Source organism: Bombus fervidus, chromosome 1, assembly GCF_041682495.2.
Source record: "Bombus fervidus isolate BK054 chromosome 1, iyBomFerv1, whole genome shotgun sequence".
In the NCBI taxonomy this organism is placed as follows: Eukaryota; Metazoa; Arthropoda; class Insecta; order Hymenoptera; family Apidae; genus Bombus; species Bombus fervidus.
In genome coordinates this window covers 12,160,375-12,187,172 of record NC_091517.1, presented here as the reverse complement: position 1 = coordinate 12,187,172, position 26,798 = coordinate 12,160,375, and the positions used below count along the sequence as shown (strand labels likewise).

At 26.0% G+C, this 26,798-nt stretch overlaps 7 protein-coding genes across 10 annotated transcripts; 3 read left to right on the top strand and 4 right to left on the bottom strand.

The window, feature by feature from the left end:
• The first annotated feature begins 811 nt into the window (after window positions 1–811).
• On the top strand, window positions 812–5,686 carry LOC139986361 (uncharacterized). The gene is made up of 3 exons (XM_072001622.1): window positions 812–2,305; window positions 3,705–4,048; window positions 4,324–5,686. Exons 1-3 carry the CDS (start codon window positions 1,503–1,505, stop codon window positions 4,884–4,886), a joined length of 1,710 nt encoding a protein of 569 aa, XP_071857723.1. The 5' UTR covers window positions 812–1,502; the 3' UTR covers window positions 4,887–5,686.
• Window positions 5,687–9,514: 3,828 nt separating this feature from the next.
• Window positions 9,515–13,367, bottom strand: LOC139986236 (uncharacterized). Of its 2 annotated transcripts, XM_072001437.1 has the most exons (6): window positions 13,250–13,367; window positions 12,675–12,798; window positions 11,852–12,171; window positions 11,338–11,783; window positions 10,818–11,269; window positions 9,515–10,094 (listed from the first exon to the last, which is right to left on the bottom strand). In XM_072001437.1, exons 3-6 carry the CDS (start codon window positions 12,158–12,160, stop codon window positions 10,069–10,071), a joined length of 1,233 nt encoding a protein of 410 aa, XP_071857538.1. In that variant the 5' UTR covers window positions 12,161–12,171; window positions 12,675–12,798; window positions 13,250–13,367; the 3' UTR covers window positions 9,515–10,068. The 2 variants fall into 2 exon arrangements, with proteins under 2 accessions (XP_071857538.1, XP_071857529.1); XM_072001428.1 differs by lacking the exon at window positions 9,515–10,094 and having other exon boundaries at window positions 10,445–11,269.
• On the top strand, window positions 13,324–14,856 carry Spase22-23 (Signal peptidase complex subunit Spase22-23). Its single transcript, XM_072001612.1, has 5 exons — window positions 13,324–13,614; window positions 13,987–14,060; window positions 14,264–14,352; window positions 14,442–14,545; window positions 14,637–14,856. The coding sequence occupies exons 1-5, from the start codon at window positions 13,472–13,474 to the stop codon at window positions 14,764–14,766; spliced, it is 540 nt and encodes a 179-aa protein (XP_071857713.1). The 5' UTR covers window positions 13,324–13,471; the 3' UTR covers window positions 14,767–14,856.
• A 113-nt stretch (window positions 14,857–14,969) lies between these two features.
• On the bottom strand, window positions 14,970–17,058 carry Noa36 (zinc finger protein 330 homolog Noa36). 2 transcript variants are annotated; one of them, XM_072001527.1, is made up of 6 exons: window positions 16,536–17,058; window positions 16,143–16,313; window positions 15,797–16,028; window positions 15,529–15,693; window positions 15,367–15,420; window positions 14,970–15,278 (listed from the first exon to the last, which is right to left on the bottom strand). In XM_072001527.1, exons 1-6 carry the CDS (start codon window positions 16,653–16,655, stop codon window positions 15,043–15,045), a joined length of 978 nt encoding a protein of 325 aa, XP_071857628.1. In that variant the 5' UTR covers window positions 16,656–17,058; the 3' UTR covers window positions 14,970–15,042. The 2 variants fall into 2 exon arrangements, with proteins under 2 accessions (XP_071857628.1, XP_071857624.1); XM_072001523.1 differs by having other exon boundaries at window positions 15,349–15,420; window positions 16,536–17,056.
• A 1,555-nt stretch (window positions 17,059–18,613) lies between these two features.
• Taldo (transaldolase) lies at window positions 18,614–21,824 on the bottom strand. The gene is made up of 6 exons (XM_072001511.1): window positions 21,632–21,824; window positions 20,517–20,640; window positions 19,618–19,857; window positions 19,410–19,535; window positions 19,212–19,348; window positions 18,614–19,099 (listed from the first exon to the last, which is right to left on the bottom strand). The coding sequence occupies exons 1-6, from the start codon at window positions 21,726–21,728 to the stop codon at window positions 18,825–18,827; spliced, it is 999 nt and encodes a 332-aa protein (XP_071857612.1). The 5' UTR covers window positions 21,729–21,824; the 3' UTR covers window positions 18,614–18,824.
• Window positions 21,825–22,261: 437 nt separating this feature from the next.
• Ugalt (UDP-galactose transporter) lies at window positions 22,262–25,146 on the bottom strand. Of its 2 annotated transcripts, none has more exons than XM_072001488.1 (5): window positions 24,896–25,146; window positions 24,261–24,332; window positions 24,004–24,123; window positions 23,692–23,906; window positions 22,262–23,608 (listed from the first exon to the last, which is right to left on the bottom strand). In XM_072001488.1, exons 2-5 carry the CDS (start codon window positions 24,277–24,279, stop codon window positions 22,961–22,963), a joined length of 1,002 nt encoding a protein of 333 aa, XP_071857589.1. In that variant the 5' UTR covers window positions 24,280–24,332; window positions 24,896–25,146; the 3' UTR covers window positions 22,262–22,960. The 2 variants fall into 2 exon arrangements, with proteins under 2 accessions (XP_071857589.1, XP_071857599.1); XM_072001498.1 differs by lacking the exon at window positions 24,896–25,146 and adding an exon at window positions 24,691–24,842.
• A 253-nt stretch (window positions 25,147–25,399) lies between these two features.
• Dim1 (thioredoxin-like protein Dim1) lies at window positions 25,400–26,716 on the top strand. Its single transcript, XM_072001599.1, has 3 exons — window positions 25,400–25,772; window positions 25,897–26,033; window positions 26,210–26,716. The coding sequence occupies exons 1-3, from the start codon at window positions 25,695–25,697 to the stop codon at window positions 26,421–26,423; spliced, it is 429 nt and encodes a 142-aa protein (XP_071857700.1). The 5' UTR covers window positions 25,400–25,694; the 3' UTR covers window positions 26,424–26,716.
• Window positions 26,717–26,798: the final 82 nt, after the last annotated feature.

Here is a 26,798-nt window from a genome sequence, read left to right as displayed (position 1 = left end):
ACAGGGCTAGTAGAATTTTTATATAATTTATGTATACAAGAAAATGTTGGATATACTAAGAAATATTTGTAGTCTTAAGAGGTCTAAATATACGGAATATATACTTACAATATTTGGCAGAGAGTGAGAGGTGGTTTTAGGAAGTAAAGCAAAATTATAGTTAGGAGATTAGTAACAAAAAAAAGAATATATATACATGTATACGTATGCAAATTCTATTTGCACAATTTTAAACAAGAACCTAAAAATGAGGTTTTTACATAAAATTAAAATAAATGTGACTCTCATGGACTTTTTATATAATATATAATAACACACGTACATATATCACCGTGAATATATTTACAGATAACGAACAGATCATTTCAAAAAATGTTTTGTATGTATTTTCGCGAAGTAACCTTTTTATTTTTTTAAGCGAAAAATATTCTAAATGCGTTCTTTGCAAAACCTGTTTTTTTATCAAAGTAAATTAACTGTAAGTAATTAATTTGCACAATTTCGAAATATTGAATAATAGACAAAAAACAAATTGTTGATATATAAGTAATATTTAATATATTTTTGATATATTTTAATACTTTTTGATATAACATTTGAAGATTTAAAAAAAATAATTATCTTTCTGGAAATGTGAATGAAAAGTAAAATTATGTTCCGCGATGTATATATGAAATCATAAAAAATGAGTTAACGACGATATTACATATCCTAATTAGTTTACGCCATTAAAGCTAAAATTATATATTGTTGTAGCTTCTCTATGTATTCGATTTTTGCATAATTAAATTATTAATTGAATTATTTATTTTCATATAACAGCATAAATAAAAATAAAATTCTCTGCATATTAACGTAATGTAAGGAAAGTGATGAATGGTAAAATGTTAGTTTGAAAACTAAAAATATTAATTATTTTGATAAGTAAAAGTCCTTGCACTATTATCGCTTTATTAATAGGAAGGAGAAGCATATAGATAAAACAATATTCGTGATTGTCTAAAACGCATAAAGCTGTAGAAATAAAAAGGAATATATATCATGATCGTGATCCAATTTTTCAGTATGTCAATCTACAATAAATTCCTTGAATGCACCGCAGGGGGTTTTGAGAAGTGGGGTAAAGAGTAAAGGTGGGGATGTTTAGCAGAAGGAGAGGGGAAGCAGAGAGATCCATAGCGACGCTTCGTAAGCAGACTCATTTGATTTTCAGTCACGTATTTGTGATTCGTTGGTCTGTTTTATGAGTTGTTTCCACACTCGATTCACGTACAGAGATTTATAATTTTTACTCACCGACCGATATCTCGATCGTATGGTAGACAATTACACCGTACCGAAAGACCAATGAACAAACAGGTGTATTAAAAAAGAAAAAAAACAGAACACAGCAATGACTGCAGTAAAGTAGATCACGGTGTGGGGCTATCTTCCTCTTAAAAGGCGTCAAGCCAATTACCAGAGAATCAGGTTCAATTAAAAGGCGAGCAACTATCATCAGAATGACTGCTGCTTATACAAACGAACTCATATCACAGGAACAGAACATAGAGAAGAAGACAGGCACAGTAGTCAGTAAAGTAGTGCACAACAAGAAAGAACAAGCAACGCGCGAGGACAGCACCGAATTTGATTCTGCAATGATGAAGCATGCAACAAGTGGTCAGGAACAAGAAAAAATCCTTGTTAATCAAGAAAAATTGATGCTTTCTACGTCAGAATTGTTCGAACAGAAAGTTAAAGATACCGTAGAATGTAAAAATATCGAAGATGCTGAATTTCCAGAGAAAAATGAAAATACTTCAATTAGCAATGAAGATAATGAAAATGCAAAAAATATTGATGAAATTAGAAACGAAGTGTTGAAAGATTGTGATCCAAGTGTATTACCAGATTCAAATTCGCTCGTATCAATGAAAGTTGATGCGTTTTTTACCGAGTGTGATTCTCAAGATGCAACGTCGGAAACACGTGGAACCGATTTTTCTTCGGAGGATAATTTTAAGTTAGAAGAACTGCAGAACTCTATCGATAATATTACTATGGAAACGAGCGATTTTTCAAACAATTATGAAATTTCTAATGGATCGTTAGAAGATGTGTTTCATCAAAAAGACGTTGAGGAAATATATGATCCCGAAAGTGAATTGAATTTTCACGAAGCTGTACGAGCTGGGGACGCCAAGTGCGTTGCGGCACTTCTTGCCAGTGACTCTATACAAAACCTGGACGAACCGGATTGGAATGTTTCAGGTGATCCACCCCTGTTAGTAGCCGCTACGAACCATTGTTTTCCTATTCTAAGGTAAGAAATTTCTCCAATAAATTGTACAAGTTAAAAGTTTGAGTTGTTCTATATCTCTAAATAAGATTTTTGTTAAACATATACAAGTATATACTAATGATATAATTGTGAGCTACAATTCTGAAAAATTTAATTTGGAAGTTTCGAAATTATACCTAATAATTGTCAGTAAGTATCCATTTTTTTTAAATTTGCTGAAATTTTATTAAAAATATATTTTAATTTTTTGATATTGACACAAGTGTGTATATACATTTAATCTTTTCATTTGAGCTTGAGAGTTATATCTAAAAATGTAAAGATGTAATGGCTATACATATTATTTTTCTTGGTCTTCTATTACTTATTTTGTTTAATGTCTATATATAAGTATGTTTTAAATAAATACAACTAAAAATATAAATAGTGCTTACCTTGTTTTAATCATAATAAATTTGTTCTTGAAGAAATTAATTTAAAAAGTTCCTTGTTATTAATTATTTTCACATTTCTTTTATTACTTTCCTATGTATACGAATAATTACTTTAACATTCCATATTACTATCAAATATTAAATTTACATAAAATATAATTCTTTTAAACAGAAGAAAAAAGATTCAAATATTTCCTATAGTAAATACAGCGATCTAATTTTGTCGACTTTACTGAATTCTAATTTTGCCCACTGAATTTTAGTGGGGAAATATGTTGACGTCGTAAAAAGTATCCAAACGTCGGAATTATTACGATCGAGGTAAATGAATACGTGAATCATTCTTAATGAATTTTACCATCAAACTTGTTAATAACCATGAAAATGTTCTTGTTTATATGGTTTTCCTCAATATCTTTCTTGCCATGTTGTTACCAGATGTTCAAAGATGTAATATTCCCGAAAGAATTTCATGTAATTCTGTAGTACTAACACGAACAAATACGCGCAAAAATATAATTTGCACGTGAAATGTAAAAATATTCTACTTACTATCCATTTTTTTTCGAATAATATTTAAAACGACTTCTAAATCGTATAAAATTTCAAATGTTTTAAAATATTCTTTAGCATTACATGTGAAATGCATTTAGCAATACATTTATCAGCACATCATTTATTTTGGAATTCTTTTCACATTAATAACTCTTCCTTTATGTCTTCTTCAAAATTAAGAAATTGTTTAACGATAAAGAAATGCGATTGGATCAAAAATAATTTAAAGAACGCTGCAGAGTTAAAAGTCTATTGTTCTATAACGTAGAATTTCAGTATTGACAAATTATTTGTATTGTTATCTTTAATTAACATCGTAATTTTTATTGAAATTAAATTTATTTACAACCTATTTTTACCAGTAATAACATTGCAATTTGATAGATACAGAACAATCGAAAATAAAAAACGATTGTTTCCAACTTTCTTAGTTTACTGCTTGCGAACGGATGCGATCCAGCTGTGCGTTCCCCTCGTGGTGAGACGGCGCTTCACAGAGTGATTTTAAATGGAGGACCAGGAAATGTATTACAATTTGTAGGAGAACTCCTGAAATATGGTTGCCCGTCAGGCGTGAAAGAAGCTGGTGGTGGTTTAACCGCGCTACACATATTAACACGCCAACTAGCTCACGCACAAGGATCAAAAAATTTACATCATAATTTTGAAGCAGCTTTAGAAACGCTTGATTTATTAGCACGCGCTGGTCCTGTTAATGCAAAGGACCATCAAGGTCGCAGCGCACTTCATATTTTAGCTTCCTCCACTATTTTTGGTATGAATTCCATGTGCATTCAGATAAACTAAAACATTACTTTTTTTATTGTTAAAAAGTATTTTGTTAAATAACAACATATTTCTTAATATTTAAAAAAAAATTATACTTAAAAATTACCTTAATTAATAAGTAAGAAATAAATTTAAACCATTATTATTATATTAAAATTATATGTATATTTAAATATCAAAAGTAATCTTCACATCTATTTATTCCTAATTATTCTCATTTTTTGTGTAATAAATAAATAAAAATAATTTTTCTTATTACAGACAACAATCATAGAACTGAAATCGAATCATTGATCGAAACGTTGTTGGCTGCTGGCGCGGATCCATCACTGAAGAATGATAGAGGAGAAACTCCTTTACACGAGTGTCTCGAGTGCGGTGCTTTAAACACCGCGTTTTTACTTATATCTCACACGCCAACCGGTATAATGTCGCGTTATGGTGAAACTCCATTGCACATTGCCTCTAGAAAAAATTATGCTGACATGGTGGCGAAACTGTTGGAACATGGAGAAGATCCTAGTATACAAGATGCTGGTGGTAATACACCGTTGCATTTAGCCTCTGCAAGAGGTTTTCATCAAACCGTTTCTTTGTTGGTTACATCACCCCTTGCACAGTTAGAGAAATTGAACGTAGAAGGATTGACTGCCCTCCAAGTAGCCGCCGAAAGTGGCTTTGTTAATGCAGTACGTCTGTTGTTAAAAGCAGGCGCAGACCCAAGTCAAACAGTCAACTATTGCACGACGATTTTTCATCGCCATCCTGATATTTCCATTTTAATAGATCACGAATTGAGTAGACGTCGTCAACTCGCTGCTTAATTATTTCTTTATATCTATTTTTACTAATAGACTGCTGAATTCATGGTCAATTCAATTAAGCTTTCTTTATTTTTATTGAAACATAATTTGTAATAAAATCTTGAATTTCGTCAAAAAATGGACAGTTAATTAATCTGATGATTATATTGTTATTCATTTTTATATTGATATAGATATTTAATAAATATATATTTATATAAAAATATATTTCAAAATTATTGTTATTGAAAATATTCAAATTTTGAAATAAATGACTGTATTAAAACATTATATCCATAATACTATAGACAATATTTTATGTTTGTATAGTCTCTGTATGATAATTTTGAGAATATCAACTATATGACTGTTATTTTTTCACGCGGCTTAATAAAATATTTTTCTACAAAATTTAAGTATTAAAATATATTATCTAATAAAATTATATAATTTTTTTATTAATTTTGGTACATACAGTGGGACCCCTTATAACGCGAGAGATATGTTCCATGTTATATGAATTCCGTGTTATACGGGGTCCACAGTACAGGAAAAGAAAAATTTAAAATAGATTCTTACATAATATTGTAATTCACATGTACATATTCTTCTTTGTTCTTCAATTATAGGTACTAGTATTTGCTTGTTGCTCAAGACTGTCTAGTATTCAAATATGTAAAACTGGGACAGATATAATTAAAAATGATATATACATATGTACGTAAATGCCATAATTTTTGGCTGTGGATAAAAGTGCCTTCTAAAGATTTGTGTGATATCAAAACATTATATTCTAAATAAAGGAATAATACCAATTTAAATATTTCCTTATTAAATATGCCTTTAACATTATGATTAATTTATTATCTTACAATATTACTTTAAAAAATAATAATAGATTAATTAAAATAACATTACTATATATTTTGTATACATTATAAATCATACATAAACCATTAAAAAGAAGAAATAATGAAATAATCATGTTTTTATAGTTATTTATATACAATTACGTATAAAACAATTTCTAGTTAATATTCGTTTAAAGAAAGTTTTATAGCAAATATAACGCAATACATGTAAACAAAAGTTGCGTAACGACTTTAAAATACGTAGTTCAAAATTACTGTATATTTAATGTAAAATGCATACAAACATGACTTTTTTACTTAAGAAAAATACTAATTTTATATCCTCTAATTGAAGTTTAAAATATAAAAAAGCATGGAAACCAATGTTTCATCTTAATAATGTATGCTGTTAATTTTTCGACTCTCATATTATTAATTAAAAATAGGGGCAGCTATATTTTATTCAAATAAATAGCAATTAGTTGAAACAAAGTTAAAATTTGGGAAGTTAATTATGAAATAATGGATAAAACAATTACGAATCATTTTTCCATATGACTGTAAAATGACAGTCGAAGAATTAAAATATTTCACAGCCGTTACATTCAGTAATTGCACATTCAGCATGCTTGCCCAATTTGTCGTTGCGCCACACTTACTTATAATCTTTTGTCAATGCATTGTGATAATATCCGACATTGCACAATTTTATAAATTGCTGTAAAAAAGTTGATTCCTTTCTTTCATTCATTTATTGTTTGAAATGTCTAATGCAACGTTTTCTTTGTTTTAAGAATTAATTAAGGATTGGATCATGTTTATTATTTCAACAAATTTTATTAGTCTTTGTTTGATGGTTAATGAGTAATATTTGTTGCATGTAATAAACAGTTATAGAATATTTAATTTTTCTTTTTCAAACAAAACATATGTAATAAATTCATACATGTTTAATTTATTTATCTTTGAAATGTAAATTAAGAAATGTTGCATTAGCATCCAAAAACATTTTTATTATATAGTATTTCTAGATTGATTAATAATACTAATCAATGAATTATAACTTCTTGAAAACTAATAAACTGTGATCATTGACCATTGATCATATAATACTGTCATATTTAAAGATAAGAACGAGTTTTTATCTTTGCAATAATATAAAAGTATTAATTATATCACGTACAATGAAACATTCATATAACGTATTCGATGTATAGCTTTATGATACATTTATATCACGTACAAAGAATGAAACAATGATTTAATTATTTTTATGAACATACAATATTTTTAGTACATTACACTAGAATTTATTGTATTTCAAAATTTGTTTCACACATAATGAAACAAATTTTTCTTTGGCACCTTTCAGTATTCTCAAAAACTATTATTTTAAATATATTAGAATTATAAAAACATTTTGTTCATCCATTCTTGGCTATATCCCTCCTCTCTCCCTTTTCCTTACTAATGATGTAAAATATCTAATTTTTATAAGAGACATTTTAAACTTAAGGCTAGAATTAATTGTAAAATGTGCATTAAAACATAAAATTTAATGTAATTTTATGTTGCATTGTTATTCTATGAGTTATTAAATTGAACTATTGCCAATATATAAGTATCCTAAACGATAAATTTAACTTCATATATATCCATAGTCATTATTCCATATCAGCACTATTATTTAATATAATGGTGTAAAGTTCATTATATTTTAAGTTTATACACATGTATATCTACAAAGTAATTTCGAACAGTTGCATTCATTCTTTATTTACAGTTTCTTTTTTATTTTCATCATATTTAGATAAAAAAAAAGGAAAAAGTTTCAAATGTATTATATTTTAGTTTGCATAATACTCCTCTAATTACATTGAAAGTATTAATTTCAAGAAAAATCTAACTTAACACATAACAAGTTTAATTAGTTACAACTTGAAAGATTGAAAGAAAATACAACTTATAATATAATGTTGTCTTTTACCACTTATATATTCATATATTCTATGTATAAAGTTAATAATGTATATTAAATCATTTGCTTCATTTAAATGTAACAAACTTTTAACAATACAATATTTTCATATATCTTGAAGAACAATATTTGTGAAAAGAAAACTTATGAATTAAGAGAATGATACAAGCATGCTTTTGAATCTAATAAATAAAAATAAAAATAGAAGCTCTTTGATTCTTTAGATCTGGTTATTTAAAATTTAAAGTGAATACATGTGTAGTTATTTATTGAAGTAGTTTCTATATGTGTAATCCTATATGACTATGAAAACATATATTCTTCTATATGGGCCAACCTGCCTTTTCTTATTTACTATTACATTTTGAACATAAAGCTCCTAATTTGTTCAAGAATATAAGTGCACTCTGCATTCAAATCATATATTAAATGACAATATAAGATCTATGTATGTAGTCAAATATATTCTCATATAAAATTATTATATAACAAAGCAGAATATTTTACTACTTTATATCAATTTATTCACTACCATTATCTATTCATTCAAAATATCTATAATTATCACTAAAAACTGTAACAAAGTTTTACTTCCATCATAATACGATGAAACGTAATATGAAGTATTAGCAATAATTATTTTAAATCCATATGAAAAGTTATATTTGTTTCCTTAATAAATGTTAAACTATGGCAGTGAATATGTCAATATTATGAGATAACATTTAGTTACGTGTAATCACGCAATCTTTTATTACATCTTTTTCTAATATCATGTTACTACAATATGTATTTAAAATTACTTATAGCATGCAACATTCTTTCTAGAAGTAAAAGTGTTTAACATATTCAATGAATAATCAGTTTTTCAGAATAACATTTAAGAACATTGTAACATTTCTATTCATTAAACATGTTTATATGCTTGTAAAAAAATAAATGATTTTAATTAATTATATCTTCAGATGTGTGTGTTATGTATATGTTGTAAATATGTGATGTTATATTTTTTGACAATATTCAATATAAAAAAATTATGTTCTTAATATTAAACTTAGGAATGCACTATACTTGTAACTCTAGTTTCATTCACATCTTCTAAACATTTATATTAATACTTATGATAGAAGAAGGCTGACAAAACTGTGCAGTAAATATGGTGCTATGCAAAATTAAGATTTAAAATATGGAAATTATTTCTCGTATTTAGTACTAGGTATTAAAACAATATTAACATCTTTTTAGTAATTTCATATTTAAATCTAATTAGCAAATAACAAATATGATAACAGTCATGATTAACTAAATGTTATGGTATGAGCATGATAGAAAGAGCCTAACAATGATTAATATTTTTTTATTGAACTATAAATATGCAAAATATTGTATAGAAGTATATAATAAATGTGTGATAAATATATCTTTAGTAAGAAAGTATTTTTATACACTTTAAAGATTTTAAACACATATATTAGACGTTTTTAGAAAATAAAATTATAAAAAATAATATAATCCAGAAAAATCAAGTTACTGACACTAAATTACATTTTAAGCAAATAATATTGAAATTTTTTTGATTTTAACAAAATTATTATAAGAATATTAACATTATTCATAAAGAAATTTATATAGATAGAAAACACTGTTTGAGTATATTTTAAAAAGCTATCAGTTTTAAAATAAATCGATACACAAAAATCATATTTTCATTATCTACTGAATAAAAATGAGTGATATATTATGTCACACATATATCTTAAATATATATAATACAATTAAAATTTTTATTACAGATTGAACTATTTCTCTTAATTTTGTAAAAGAAACATATTTTAATCAACTTTCATATATATACAATTTATAACAACATATATCTTAAATATATTACAATTAAAGTTCTTATTACGGATTAATTGTGTAAAAGAAACATATTTTAATCAACTTTCATATATATATATACAATTTATAAAGCAAATAATTATAAAATATATCAAATTCTAGATAGAGCATGATAATGTATTATTAAAATTGTGTATTTTAAAAACATTTTTCTAAAGAGCTATAATATTATATACTAATCTCCATATGCATGTGTGTGTGTGTGTGTGTGTGTGTGTGTGTGTGTGTGTATATATAATACCTGTGCTGTTAATATGTATATATATACACACATGCAGTGTTTTACTATAAATATCTATCATTTATATCAAAATCACTTCAAATTATGGCCATAGTTAAATTTTAATTGACTACTTTAAAAGTAGCCATTTAAAATGATATATTCTTTTATCATCATCCTGTTATATTATCACGTCATAAACTCTCATTTCAGTTAGTCTATTTGAGCCTCATCAATTCCTATGATACAGGAAAATTAGAGCACTTCTGCTTCCAATTCCCCTACAATAGTCAATTTGAAAAATCATTTTACGTACAATGTTTTATAAACACATTTGTATATTATACATATAAAAGAGATTTTTCCTTTGTGCATACTAATAGCACTTGGAAAACGACTTATTCTTTAAAAATACTGTAATGTCCTTTGTGTACATTGTACAAAACTAAATGCTACCAAATGAATAATAAATTGTACAACAAATCGTGAAATACGATTTTTTAATTAAATGTGTTATATTTTTACGCACTAAAAAATTTAATTTGTTTAATATTGTACAAAATAAGTGTACAAAAACTATACAAACTAATTTAATATTTCTTCTTTGGTTTTATAGTATTCAATATTAGAATTCAATAAAAAAGGAAAGCGTATTATTTCATATTTTTTATAAAATGCTACAAATATTTATTATGTAGGCACAGTCAGGAAACAAAAAATGTATTATTCACTTATAGATGAACTACGTCTACCAGAGGCTGCTAAATCACTAATTGTAGAATTGTGACGTGTTTTCCTTGAACCTTCATTATCATTCACAAGATTTGGGTTGACTGAATGAGAAAGAGCAGCTGTTTTATTAAAATCTATTGTAGTATATCCTTTTTGTATCTTATTTGGAGATTCTGGAGGAGATGTGGTAGAATTTGAAGGACCATCTAATGGTGAATTCATTGGTACATCCTTTGTATCCAGATCTAATACAGCATAATTTACTTCTTTACCTGAACCACCTGGTGGTGTTGATGGAGGTAGAGGTGATTTCTCTGGAGCAGATACTCCAGAAAATCTTTTTCTTAAATTTTCAATTTCACTTGGTTCTAAATTAGCATAGCAATGTCTTGTTGTTTCTTCTACATCAGATTGAATAGACAACAATGGTGATGGTCGTGATTTGGCACCAAGAAATTCTGCATATTCTTGACCAGGACTTATATTTATGTAGGCGTGTCCAGATTCACTGTTTTCATTTTTATCTTCTTTAAACTGCATTGCTTCAGAAATACTATGACTTGGAGAAAGTGGACCAACATCAGAATTAATGTCTACATTCATATAAGTTGCTACTGAGAGTGGTGATTTAATTTGAGAAGTGACTTCTGAACTTTTGTATATAGATGTCAGTTCTAATGATGCTGAACCATTATCAAATATAGAATTACTGACTGTACGAGATCTATAAAAACATACAAGACTATAGATATTATTAAACAATATGAACAATATAATTATATTTTTAGTTACCTGTGTATTGCGCTTCTAAGGCTTTTGTTGTTGTTATGTTCCATTTCTAATGATAGAGAAGACAATACTTCTTCATTCACATAAAGTGAGGACGGATGTGGTTGAGGAAATGGTGGTGGTGGTGGTGGTGGTGGTGGTGGTGGTGGTGGTGGTGGTGGTGGTGGTGGTGGTGGTGGTAGCGGTGGTAACACAGGAGGTGATGTAGGAGAACTTATGTTTCCTTGGGATGACATAAGACCAGTGCTACTTCCCACACTATCTAATCTTCCAACTCCGTTTTGTTGATTATGTGCAAATCTAGGACCTACGTGATTATTAGTTCTATTTAATATGAGATCCAAATAGTTAGGCTCAACTGGTATTGTCACTCTTGTTACTGTAGGACCAGAATGAGAAGCAACTGGAAGTTCTCTGGATATTGTATCATCTCCACTATTATTACAAACCTATAATAAATTTTATTTGAAAAATACTCATATGCATATTTTTACATTTAATATTATAAAAACTAAACCTGAATATTTGTTTGCACAAGATTAAATAAATGTGCAGCTCTACGACATTTAAAAGCATAAATGCCTGGTCCTGTAGAGCACCTCCTTCCTGATTCAAAACTAAAAATTTCAGCATCATGGCCATATCGCCTTAAACATCGTAATGGCCATTTAATAGGTTGTTTACCACGTTGGTAAAGTATTATATCAGTTTCTGTAACTTCTAAACGTCCAGGTGTAATTAAATTACCTAAATCATCTACATTCATCACTTGAAAAACGTTTGGATGTAAATCATTAATATCTGTTCGACTATTGACACAACCCATTCTTTTTTATTCTGAAATAAAATAAGTCAAATTAATTTTAATACAAATGTCATTGTTAATATAATATACAAATGTCATTGTTAATATAATATACAAATGTCATTGTAATATAATATGTATATATTTTAGTGTTTATAGGTTGATATTAAATTTAAAAATTAAATGATTAATGTCTCAAAATATAACATGTTTCAAGATTTAATGTAAACATTAGACAGGATATAAAAAGAAGAACTGTTATTCAATGTTAATGATTATATTGTTAATATATAATCTAATAAGTAAACAATTAATTATCGTCACCAATTTTTAAAAATTTTCTTGCATAAAAACATATATGTTTGTTAATATAACATTATAGCGAAAAATAAATCATGTTAAAAAATAAACAATTTATAAAATGTTATGATGCGAATCTTAACATCGATCTCGTTAATATACGATTACATGAGAAGAAAATGTTTTGAAGTTAGAACTAATCATAAAAATATTTTAGTAATATTTAATTACTTACCAAATGCGACATATCCAACGCATTCAACTCCTTTCTTAAGACAAATTATTTATTTTCTTTCATACAATACATTACACATTCCACATAAACATGTTGCATAGTAATCTGCACTTCCTTGAAGTTGCTGCAAATAAAAAAGTGAACTATTATGTGTGTATATGCATATATTCACACCAGACAAGAAACAACTTAGATCATCAATTAGATTCTTTATATTCCAGTAATCCAATTCAATGTATATGCATGAATACTAATTATTATACATGAATACATATATTCACATTATTAGAAATGTGATAATTATATCAATCATTTTTAAAAGAATTGATATTCTATACAATTTGCTCTTATAAACATACTATATAAAATTTATTTGTCTACTTGTTAATGCTCTCATTTATCTTAGTATGAAGCTAATATGGATTTTAATAAAGATATAATTTAAACAATAGATTGTAATAATTAATATTTTTTATCAACAGTTTCACATTAATTGTTTACAAATATGTATTGTAAGCATTTCTGTAAAACGAAAACAGTAAATAAGTAAATTTACGTAATTTGAGTAAACTAACATTGACTGCTAAAGTAAAATTTACTTTATTTGTGAACACGGTACATTATTCGGTATATTTTCGAACACCAACCCGGTGTTCCATTGTGTCGAAGTGCTGACGTTGAAAATCGAAATCGAGGTGACGATGATTTTGGTTAAAATATTTTGATGCATGATTCGATTAATTAATTTATTAAATACGAATTTTGTATACCCTAATCATCAATATTAAAACGTAATAATGCATACCGTTTTTACGCGCGGTAATGCTATTGTGGCATATACTTTGACTGTTTCGGCGTGTCTAACATTTTGTTGTTTTCTCTCTACTGTATTTATTGATTACAGAGCAAATGCAACTTTAAATACTGTAAAAGTAGTTGTGTAAGTATAATAAATTTATTTTGCAGACATTATAAGAGTAAATTCAGGAAAAAGATAAACTTATTTATTCACGATTTTTCATCTCAAACTATGTGTTATTATATCTGACTTCTTCATTACTGGATTATGTATCTACTATAATATAAAACTTATTTCGGCGTAATATAAATTTTTTTGCAAAATGTTATATGATATATTATGAAAATATTAGTTGAATATCATTTGAATTTATGAAAGACCTTATGAAGAATTATATAATATAAACCTGTTGGTTAAAATTATTAATATATATTTATAAATGGTTAAAATTAATACTATTTACTTATTTATGAAAATAAATGTATTAATAATTATTCACGTCTTATTTTGTAGGAAAAATGTAGCAGATTACAGTGCTTCAAGAGAAAAAAATGACTTGGGATACTTAACATTTGATTTACAAACTGATATCCTTTTTTATTATATAAATATTTATCTATTATACTTTTGAATATTTTTATTTCTTATATTTTAAGCTTACTTATATCAATAGGAATATGTATCAAGCTTTTTTATTTATTTTTGTTTATATTTATATTAATTTTTATCTCTTTATAATAATATAAGATTATAACATATATTATTTCCTTACACATATTAGTATATATACATCTGACTCCATTATTTAATTGGAATGTTAAACAATTATTTTTATATCTCACAGCAGAGTATCAAACAGAAAATAATGGTTTTAATCAGGTATAACATAAATATTGTAATATAGGAATATTTTTAGTTTATAATCATATTCATTTTGTATGTTATATTAAAATATTTTTGTATCCTAGGTAGTGTTATGGGATAAAATAGTACTGCGCGGGGATAATGCAGTACTTGATTTTAAAAATATGAATACAAAATATTACTTTTGGGATGATGGTAATGGTTTAAGGTAATTTTTTCTAATAATTATAAGTAGAATTTTTTAATCAAAGAAATTATAAATTTTTATAAATTAACCTAATGTTTGCTTCTTTTTCTAGGGGAAATAAGAATGTAACATTGACATTATCATGGAATATTATTCCAAACGCTGGACTTTTGCCAAGTGTTAATGCCTTTGGCTCTCATACTTTTGCATTTCCATCTGAATATACCTCATTGCGTGTGTAACATACATTTCTGTATATGCAATACGTTCATATTCATTGCTTTGTAAAATTTCTAATTATTTTACATAAAGCCGATGTATAATAAATTTAATATTTTCATGTATTATTATTTAATAGTCAGGAACTATTAGGTTTCCCAATTAGCTTTATCCTATATCGATATTCGATATACAATTTTTCATATTAAAGAATAGCATGTTATAATTTGTTATAAAGACAACAAAGTGATATATTTATTTTTCCATTTTTACATTTAGTTGCAAAATTTAAATTTTTGCTAAACATTTTTATTAATACTTTGATGCAATTTATTATTGCAATTTTCTTGATTTTCGCTTATTAACTCATTTTCCCGCTCTCCTTCTCCATCATCACCATCATCGTCGTCGTCATCATCATCATCTTCATCATCATCATTATCATCATCATCAACATCCTCATTATCATCATCTTCATCTTCATCTTCATGATAAGATGTATGATTTTCAGGAATATAGTCTTGTGATTGATTTCCTGTAAAAAAAATGATATATAGCAGGCTATAAAGACAATAAGCAAACGTTAAAATACTTAAGACCTTTACCATAATAATTATATCCACCTTCATCATCAGATTCGTATGTTCCACCTTGTCTACCAAATTTATGAGTTCTTGCTACAATAGAATAGAAAATATAATTTTGAGAATAGTTACTAAAAATTATAACTTTTTAATTAAATGTAGATATAAAAAAATAGTATTAGAACTAAATATATTACTTACTTGACATACTAAGATCTTTTGTTTGAGATGTTTCAAAACCACATTTGGGGCAAGGTATAGGTTTGTTCTTTTCATACTTAAACCCTTTTCTTCTAATATGGTCCTCGCAATAACATGTTTTACATCTTAAACAAGAGTATTGTCCTAATCGATTGCATGATTGACCTAAAAATATTGATTGTTTACAATAAACCAAAAATTATGACACTAATATAATTATACATAAAATATATTTATACTTATATTTTTATCTCTTTTATATTCTTACACTTGAAACTTTCTGCCTCCAAAACCTGACATGATGCTTGATGTTCAAATTGATCGTCTTCACAAAGAAAGCAATTACAAAATGAACATCGGAATATTCTACCACCATGATCCCATACACCTCTTTCACATTCTTGACAAATTGCATCTATCAATGGACATATACATGCATGAGTTGTAAGGCAACGTCTTCCATGACAAACCCATGCTTCACAATGATCGCATATGGCTCCCTTTAAAAATTTGTGTTCGTTACTTGTACTCTTATAGTTTATTATACTGTATAATATAGTTAATTATAAGTAATTATATATATATTCAATTATATGTAAGTTACATGTACTTACCACCATACCCAATCCGGTATTAAACACACCAGGATGACGAACAACACAATCTCCTGTTTTTAGCATACACTTTATTTTTCCACAATGAGCACACATTGGTAATCGTTGTACACTTTGGCAGAAATAACAGAAGGCTCTACTTTTTTGTTTCTTGCTACATTTGTCACATTCCTTTATTAAAAATTAGATATAAGTGTGATATATAGAAATACTGATACTCTGCTTATGAGACATAGGTTATTTTTAAATATTTTCTACTAATTGATAATATTAATAATTAATATATTTGAAATTTTATGATATAAAAAATATATTTGTGAAATCGGGATTTATTTTCGGTATTTATTTGTAAAAGCGTTAATACTGATGTATATTATAATATATCATACTTACCATTACTGCATTGCATGGAAATTTAGCTAAATCTAATTGATCTTTAGCGGTTCTAATTTCTTTCTGCCTTAATTTTTGTTTTTCAGCCTTCCGTCTTTGTCCTGTCTTTTTTTTTGGCATTTTGGAAAATTTAATATCAACCTGACAAATATAATTATTTGATTAATAATAAAACGAGGTTAGAAACGCTGGAGTACAATTTCGATTAATTAAACAAGGTTAGAGTAGAATTCAAATTCATTCCATACAGTTTATTTTAATTTAATGGTTTACTTTCAGGATAACATACATCATAATCACTACATTTCGTATATTTATTTTCGTATTTTTAAAATATATAGAGTGGTCTAGTTAAATGGGATCACCTAAATATTTGCCTTATTTATTGTTGTATAAAAAAACTTCTCAGGACAAAATTACAGTATTTCAAGGACCACATGCAACGGTAAAAAAATTTTTTTTTCACGAACAAGGTACTATCAAAGAGGAAATTTCCTCTTTGGTACTGTTAAGACAAAAAATATAAATACCTACTCGATGAATACCGGAGGAGAAAATAAACTATAACTATTTCTTTCATGGTCGTTTTTTAAAGAAATTATAAGGTCTATACATATATTTATATTATATATTTATTCTTCAATATCCTTGTAGATTATAAAAAAAAATTTAACAACCTTAAACATATCGTACCCATTATCTAATCCTGAGATATTTGAATCCGAAGTATACATACATAATATTTAATTACATTCAATCAATAAGTGGCAAAATTAAGAAATTTAAATTTTTTGGCTCCTAGACAAAATTTCTTAACTTATGAGGGCTCAAGTGAAAGTTTAGAACTTAAAGAATTAATTGAGATTAGTTTTATCAAACTTTATCTGGTTTTATTTAAATAATCTCCCTGGTTTCTTAGTTATAAGCGAATTTAAAAAATCGTTCAATTGGCGGGTCTGTGATACAGGCGCTCGCACATACGGGCAGTTCAGAAATTTATGGAATTCAAGCTTAGTTGTCATGCCCATAGAGTGCTGGAGCATTTTGCTCGTGTTTATAGATTTAAAATTGAATAATTTGAAATTTTGAGACCGTGATTATACAGAAGAGCTACAAATGACCATAGAGATATACAGCTACGCGAGTCATATGTTACGATGTAAGTGGATACGATATGAGAATAGAAAGAGATCGCTACTAAGAGAATCCTTTTGTCCCTGTCTAATCAGGCATGCACACCGACGCTGTTCATTGATCGGTGTTATATTTACATATTTACTGTACAATGTAAAGCTATGGACTATGTCATAATCATATAAATAGGTCTCGACACTCATATACCAAAGCCTAAGAAAAACTGAGTATCTGAAAATTGGGTCATGACAAGTTATGAAAAATTCACATCGAATCATCATTGCAAGATCCTCGTTCTACGCAACGTGATATGCTATGAGTGTCTTAGATAGAAACAGAAATGTTCTCTTTCTGTCTATCTCATAAGAATGCGAACTTTGTTGACCGTCCATATTGATGTTTTACGATTACACGCGATACAATTTTTGAATAGTTTTCCCTAGCGAGTACAGAGATCTGTTTACATGATCGTTTGAATCTATCGTTTAATTTGAATTCATAGCATTTGTGTTTTCTTTCTTGTAGTTGTTTAGTTCGTTTCCTTATTTAATAAAACATTTGTTATTTCTTACCGCTAAAAGTCGAGTTTTCAATAATCATTTCCTTTCGCGATTTCTAAAAGGATCATAAAAGGAATAATTAACATGGACAATACTCATAGGCTCTGAAATATTATAACCATCACACGATGGAATAACAGAATTAACCTCTTTATGACAAAATTAAAAAATTAAATTTTTCGATCTACAAGGCGAATTGCTTAACTATTCTAGGATTAAATTGATGCTTTAATTCTCAGAAATCGTCTTTATATAGTATTATTTCGATTTCCTAGCTAATTAAATAATTACATGCAATTAATCAAGTGCACTATTTTGGTGTCTTGATATACTTTATCAGGAATAAATAAACTGAACTCCTGAAATAAACCTTTATAAGTATGTACTTTCTTAATATCCCATTTTTATTTTAGAAGTATAATTTCTATGTTCATTTGTACATTGTTTATGTATTGTGGAGATACACAGTGGAATGTATTATATATTGAAAACTTATCATTCGAAATAATAATTATTTTTTAGTATTGTAGTGTACAATATTTACGATTAAACATTTGTTACATAAGTATGTTTAAGAAAAGTATTTTGGTTATATTTAAGATTGTATCTTTTCATGCAATAGCTTCTCCAATTTGCGAACATCCACTGTGAATTTTCGAATACCTTCGCTTAATTTATCTGTTGCCATTTGATCTTCATTAAGAAGCCACCTAAATTCAGCTTCATTCAAACTGATCTTTTGACTATCAGATTTTTTTGCTGCTTCTACTGTAAGTACTTTGTGAATTGGTTCATAGTTCTTTTCCAATTCTTCTAATAGTTTGGGGCTTATAGTTAGAAAATCGCAACCAGCTAATTCTTTTATCTCACCTTAATGAAAAAATCATATAATATAATTTTCATTACAACCTCTAGTTTTAGTAACTATAATTAATTTTAAAATGATCTTAACCCCCTAATAAATATTAATTTTTATATTTACCAATGTTCCTAAATGAGGCACCCATGACAACTGTTTTATATCCAAACTTTTTATAGTAATTAAAAATTTTTGTTACAGATATAACACCTGGATCTTCTTTAGGTTCATAAAATTTTTTATCTGTATTTGCCATGTACCTAACAAATCACTTCGTTTGTACAGCTTTTTAATACTTATAAAAAATAATGTTGAACTTACCAATCTAAAATTCTACCAACAAATGGTGATATGAGAGTTACACCTGCTTCTGCACATGCAACTGCTTGAGCAAAAGAAAATAGAAGCGTCAAATTACAATGGATTCCATATTTCTCTTCCAGTTCTCTATACACAAATGAATTGCACTATTTTGAGTTTAAACTTTTTATTAAACAGCTGATTGATAATAAAAATGAGACCAGCTTACTTTGCTGCTTGAATACCTTCCCACGTAGAAGCAAGCTTAATTAACACACGATTTTTATTTACACCAAGTTCTTCATATAAAGCAATTAACCGTTTGGCTTTCTCAATACTAGCTTCTTTGTTAAAAGACAACCTAGCATCTACCTCCGTGGAAACTCTACCAGGTATAATATTTAAGATTTCTTTACCAAAAAGAACACATGTAATGTCTAAAGCTGCTTCAACTTGTTCTGTCAAATTACTGAAACAAATACATTAGTTTATAAGTCTCCCATTTCACTAATTAAGAAGCCACATAAGTCATAAAATTATCATATTAATTATGACCACAGTTATAATTTCATGTGGATACTTTTTTTCTTTCATACCTTTTGCTGCATACACTTCCTTTTATTTTTCTTTTTTATAAATTTTAATATTCTCCCATTCCTAATACTAATCTTCATAGAATTTCCTACATTTTCATACAGATTTACTTTAATTCCTTTATATTTCTTGATATGCATACTATTCTGTTCACGTATATCATTTTATCCCTTATAATTCCTATAATGTCTTAAATTAACTTTTACTGTACTATAGATTCTATATCTATAAATCTATCTACTAAAACGAGCATTTATATATTTTTTAATTATAATAGTTATTAATTGAAAACTATAAAAAATTCAGTATACTAATTTTTACAAATTGGTATTAAAAAATATACTTTGTAATGTGTTAAAATAAAAATCTCATAATTTAGTACTAATATTTTAATAAGACAACAAATTTAATATATATTAAAAATTTGTAAAATAATGGGCATTTAAGTAATAGTAAAAGTAGCATATTTATTTAAAATATTTATTATAGTAACTATACTTTCAATTTGTTAGTTTAATATTATAATATACTTACGATCCAGACTTTTTTCCATACTGTACAGCTTTATCTATTAAGTGAGCATATTTTTTTTGATTAGCTGCAGCAAGGATCAAAGAAGGATTTGTAGTTGCATCTATTGGCTTAAATTGCTCCATAGCTAAAAACAATTAAAAAGTATAATGAAATAATAAATTAATGCATTAATAAAAATTTTATATAATAATAAGATAATACATTTATTTTAGTTTGTAATAACATATATTTTAGTGTAAGATATTTATATATATTTACTTATTTATATTTTATATTTACTTATGTATATATAAAATATATAAGTATTTACTTATTATATATTCCAAGAGTTATCACTTACATCTATAGGTCAAAGGTAATAGATAAATACATATATATCTTATGGATTACGTTACATGATAAATAGAAATTTTTTATTTAATTCAACAAAATATTATCTACATAGTATTAAAAAGAATGGTTTATAAAGTAAAGGTTTATAATAAAATGAATCAAACTAAAACTACTTATTTTACATTTTAAATACATAATTAAAATTGTATGCAATTAATTTGGTTTTTTAACATATGTTATAAATTATTCATTATGATATAATACAATGATTTTAATGATATAACAATTACAATAAAATCACATAATGTACTTTGTAATATAAAATATATTTTATATATTTATATATTTTAAAATGTACGATGATAAAGAATAATAATTTAGTTACATTTTATTTTTGTTACATTTTTATAAAATATCGATAAGTATAAATAGCATTGTTATGAAACTATTAAAAAAAAAGCAATCGTAAGATCGGAAGATTTTGTAAGTTCCCCTACTCTTGTGTGCGTAACGTAATCTAAACTTTAAACTAATATCAATTTTTTAATGAAGTATTGCGTATTCTATCATAGTGTTTATGCATATATGCATTTATAAAATGAATGTACAATAAAATAGATATATAAAAAATATTTATTCTTCAAGTAACAAGATGTTTAAATAATAAATTAAAAGTGCGCTATTGGTGTACCCCTACCATACTTTTTTTTAGTCACCTTCACCTTTGACCGTATGTGTATTAGGTGCAAAATCGTTTATTTAAAACTTATTTTATTACTTACCTTGAAAATCACCGGTATCAGCGACAATCGTTGTGATTTCTTTTAGTTGTGTCAACGAGTTCGTCATCTTGACTTTCTTCGATTGAGGCTCACTCATTCTTATCGTTACTTTTATATACCGACTGGAAATCGAAAATTCTGCTTCTTACACTGGAGCGATTCAGCATTCAACGATACTGTGCACGCTTGCCAACTTGCATGACACTACCGCTTAATTTTTTCCAACACTACTTGCATTACGTAACTTTTATTATCGATCCTTTGTATCTGAAATCGATATTATTCAAATATTTAAACAAAATTCCATTGATTTATAATTTTAATAATATAGTAATATTTATATAAATATTATTTAATTATAGGTTTTTATATTTTACAATTTAAAATAATTTGAAATCAGTATCTATTATTTGTAACTATTATATGCAATGACCCTAGTAACGATGAGAGATAAGATCTATACAGAAGTATATATGTTGATTCTTTTGTAATCAAACGTATTTTCCCTTATAGTTTAAATGCATTACAAAATTAAAAATTATTTCATCTTGTTCCTTACTTTTTTAGTTTACAATTTACATTATATTTTAAAATTGTAAATAGATATATTTTAATATATAAGTTGCGTACGCATTATAAGACATATTTATTAAAACTTAAGTACAATAATAGTGAATTCAGTTTTGTCGATACATATGTATACTTATATCTATAATCAAACATTGTAACATTGTATAAAAATATATAAATTAAAAGGAAACAATCTTGTTGTTTTTTATATGCATTCTAATTAAAATTATTTATATATAATACTTTAAAAATATATCTCAATGTCTAAGATATATTTTAGGTGGAATATTTTTATATATTGATGTATGTAATTTTTTAATTTGATATAAATATATTGCTTACTTCATTTTAATTAATTTTAATATAGAATTTATTCAATAATGTATTTATATATTCTTATTTCTCTCTAGCATATGGTCCATTAGTAAATTGTATTTTCTTATGAAAATACTCTGAACTATCAATAAATTATATTATTGATCATGATTAATATTAGGAAATCAATTTGATTGATTCTATTCTTCGATCGATTCTATATATTTGATCAATTCCATTATACCTCTTGTTAAAATGTATAATAGAATACTAATAAAGTACGTGATATGACATAGATACTAATATGTAAACCATATGAGAGAGAGATTCCCATTTTATATGGAAGAAATGTATTAAATTATGTTGTTGAATGAACATGTTAAAACACTTGCTGAATTGGGAAATATCACTTTCATCTTACAAATAAGTTTAGTTTAATTTATATTAAACTTTATCACTTCGAGAATGTTTATCGACAAATGTCGATTTTGGTTGGTGACTGTACATAAAAATCGAACATATTACTAAAATTGCACCTAAAGAAAACTGGAAACTCAAGTTAAAATCGAAAAGATATATAGAAGCTATACAAGAAATTATAATGGCTAAAGAGGTGGCAAAACCTTTAAGTATATTATCTGCATACTTAACTACCATTGCAACAATAAGACCTCCACCTGCTTGAAGTACAATTAAATAACAAATAAATAGATCATAGCCAAAAAAGAAGCCTTGTTTTCGTAACATTTCACCATCATTTACAAAACATGTAATTAATCCAAAAGGTAATGATAGTAAACTTAATTGAACATTTCTCATCCATACTGATATATCTGAATCTTTTAGTATTTTTTCAAAATATATCCCTGCAAACCCTGATAGAAAACATGCACTTAAGGCAGCTGAGAATCCAAGTAAATGGTTCTGTTCTATACCAGATGGTAAAGCAGTATCTGAACTTTGTGCTAGTTGTACTAATACTACACCTATGACTAATAATATTAGAGCTCCCCACTGAGTATTCTTTAAAGACTTTCGTAGTATTACCACAGCAAAAAATGCTGTTGTTAAAATTTTTAATTGGTATGTTACCTGAGGAATAGTATGTATAAAAAATATGTAATAAATATTAATAGGTGAAAAATATCAAATATGTACTTAAGTATTGGATATACCTGATAAGTTGCTGCATCTAAATTAGACGCTGATATATATAAAAGATTATTCTGTACAACATATAGAAGTGATGGCACAGATACTTTTAGAGTATCAACAGGCTGTTTTATGATTGTTGACCTTAGGGCATCAAAAAATTTTGGAAAGTTTCCTTCTTCAACAAGAACTAATATTAGGCATGTTAAAAGTTTAACAACCTCTGCCATAACTACCGCTGAAATAACATTTAATTATTATATATTAATAACTTACATGAATGTAATAAAAATAATAAATACAATAATTAATTTATATAAAAAAATGTAATATACCAGTTGATGAAAGAAACATATCTCCTGATCTTGTACGCGCATAACGCATACTAAGCCCAACCAGGGCATTTTGTAATGTAAGTGTAATTAAACTAATGTATTTTAGTGTCTGAGCACTTCCTGTAAAATAAATTAAGAAAAAGATATCAGAGAATGATTAAGGAATCAATATATTAGTTAATCCATTAGACATACTAAATTTAATTTTATGTTAAATTTATTTATTACAATTTCTTATATTAAAATTATAGACTTACGTTGTTGTAATTCCATCATATAATGTCTTTTATAACAATTTTTATAATATAAAAGCTAATGGATTATTTCATCTACAAAATAAGATGTTTTATTAAAGTTATAAATGTAATATTATTAATGATTAATAATGTTATTAAATTTTAGAAAATTTATTAGAAAATTGTTGAACATATGTATATGTATGTGTATCAAATATATATATTTAATCATAAATGTTTGATTATATATAATAAATTATAAATATATTTACAAAACATTAACATATCTAAAGCTTAATACTATTTGTCAAATGTAATCCTGATTTTTTAATTCATGTTCAATATAACATTTAAAGAAATAATACAAAAATTATAAATCAATGTAACAATACACAATACATATTGTAATTTAAGAAAAAATATATAGTATATGAAATATTATAAAACATACCAATTATTCAGAGTATAAAAGATTTATGTTAAATGAATGTATTCCTTATGATTATGTGATATATGATTAATGTTTAAGTAAAGTATGTAAGTAAAAATTTTATATTTAGCAATAAAAATAAAATGTGCATAGAATTTATATTTACAGTAATACATAATACTAACTATAATGTTCTTTTTCAAATATATAAATACTTTCATTTTACCTTTTTCTTTATTTTTACTAAAATAAAAAAAGAGAAAACAAGGAATGGTAAGTATGCACACAAGATATGTACACGTTGACATTTATACCCCTTTATTGCTTATCGCCAACATGTGTATGATGTGCAAATAGAAAGCCGAGATATATTTAAATCTAAAATATGTCAAGTTTAGTTATCTTAATACATATTTAGATATTTTACTAAATCAATCAAAATTAAAAATTTTTAATAACGATGATAGAAAATAATTTTTCTTGTCATTATTGGAAGAAATAGATCAGATTTAAAACATTTAAATCTTAATAAAACTTTGAAATTGTATTGTTAATTTATAGATATTGTAATTATTTAATATGTATGAAAAAATAAATATACGATAGAATAAAATTGTAAAAAGAATCTAATAATCTTATATTATAATATTAATATGCTATATAACTACATATAATTGAACAGATTAAAATGAAACTAGGGATTTTTTAAATTATTGCTAATATGTTGGTGGCAATGGGGTAATGGGTGGTAAATTTTGACTTTCGCAAATAAACGTATTATAGCGGTGGTACTGATCGTATTGTGAGAAGTTAAAAGAAACTTTTATTCTATAATCTCAATCATACGATAAAACCCATGTAAACAATGTATATTTATTACATGATTTTGTAAAATATATTGTTATTCTACACTTTTTAGTTTGTGATATATACCAATAAAAAGTGTTCTAAACTTGAATATAAAAATATAGGTTACATTAAATTTGTTCACTTTTCTTGGATCTGTATTTGATAAACAGAAAACAATGTCTTATATGTTGTCACATCTCCACAATGGATGGCAAGTGGATCAGGCAATATTATCTGAAGAAGACAGAGTAGTTGTAAGTTTCTAATTGATTTGTATTAACTTTTAATAGCTATCATGGATGAAATTTCACCTGGAATTTTTACTATTTATAGTGACTATCTATATATGAAATTATAATTGAAAACAAAATTTTTTAGGTTATTAGATTTGGCCACGACTGGGATCCAATGTGTATGAAAATGGATGAAGTTCTTTATAATATTGCTGAAAAAGTAAAAAACTTTGCTGTCATTTATCTAGTTGATATTACTCAAGTACCTGATTTTAATAAAATGTAAGGTTTAATTTGCAATTAAAAATCTTAAGATATTATTTTATATTTTGATAAAATACTGTTTAAATCATTATTGATAGTATTATTTTAGTCAGTAAATTGGATAATGTTTTTTTATTATCTTATACTATTAAAAATATACATTTTCAGAAAGATATAAGTATGATTTTTTACAGGTATGAATTGTATGATCCTTGTACAGTTATGTTTTTCTTTCGAAATAAACATATAATGATTGATTTGGGAACTGGAAATAATAATAAAATAAACTGGACATTAGAGGACAAACAAGAAATGATTGATATCATTGAGACAGTCTACAGAGGTGCTAGAAAAGGTAGAGGTTTAGTTGTTTCACCAAAAGATTATTCTACAAAATATCGTTATTAATTATCTGTATTGACGAAAATATTTTATATTAATGTATGAATCAGAGAAAAAATATTAGTATATAATTGAACTTAATAAATAAAAATATGTCATAATTACAAATAATTATAATTACAAATAAATATAAAGTTATATGTAGCATATATGTACTTATACAAATTATTGTAAAAATATAAAGTATATATCTATATTTATTATTTTACATTTATCTGTAAATAGCAATTATAGTTTTATATAAATTGATTAATTTATTTTCTATACAAGAAGAAGTCAATAAATCATAGCTTAGTGAATTTTTGACTTTTTAGTTTACAATTTTGGAAAATGTTAATAATTATGATTTAAAATGTATTTAATAAGAAGAAAGACTAGATA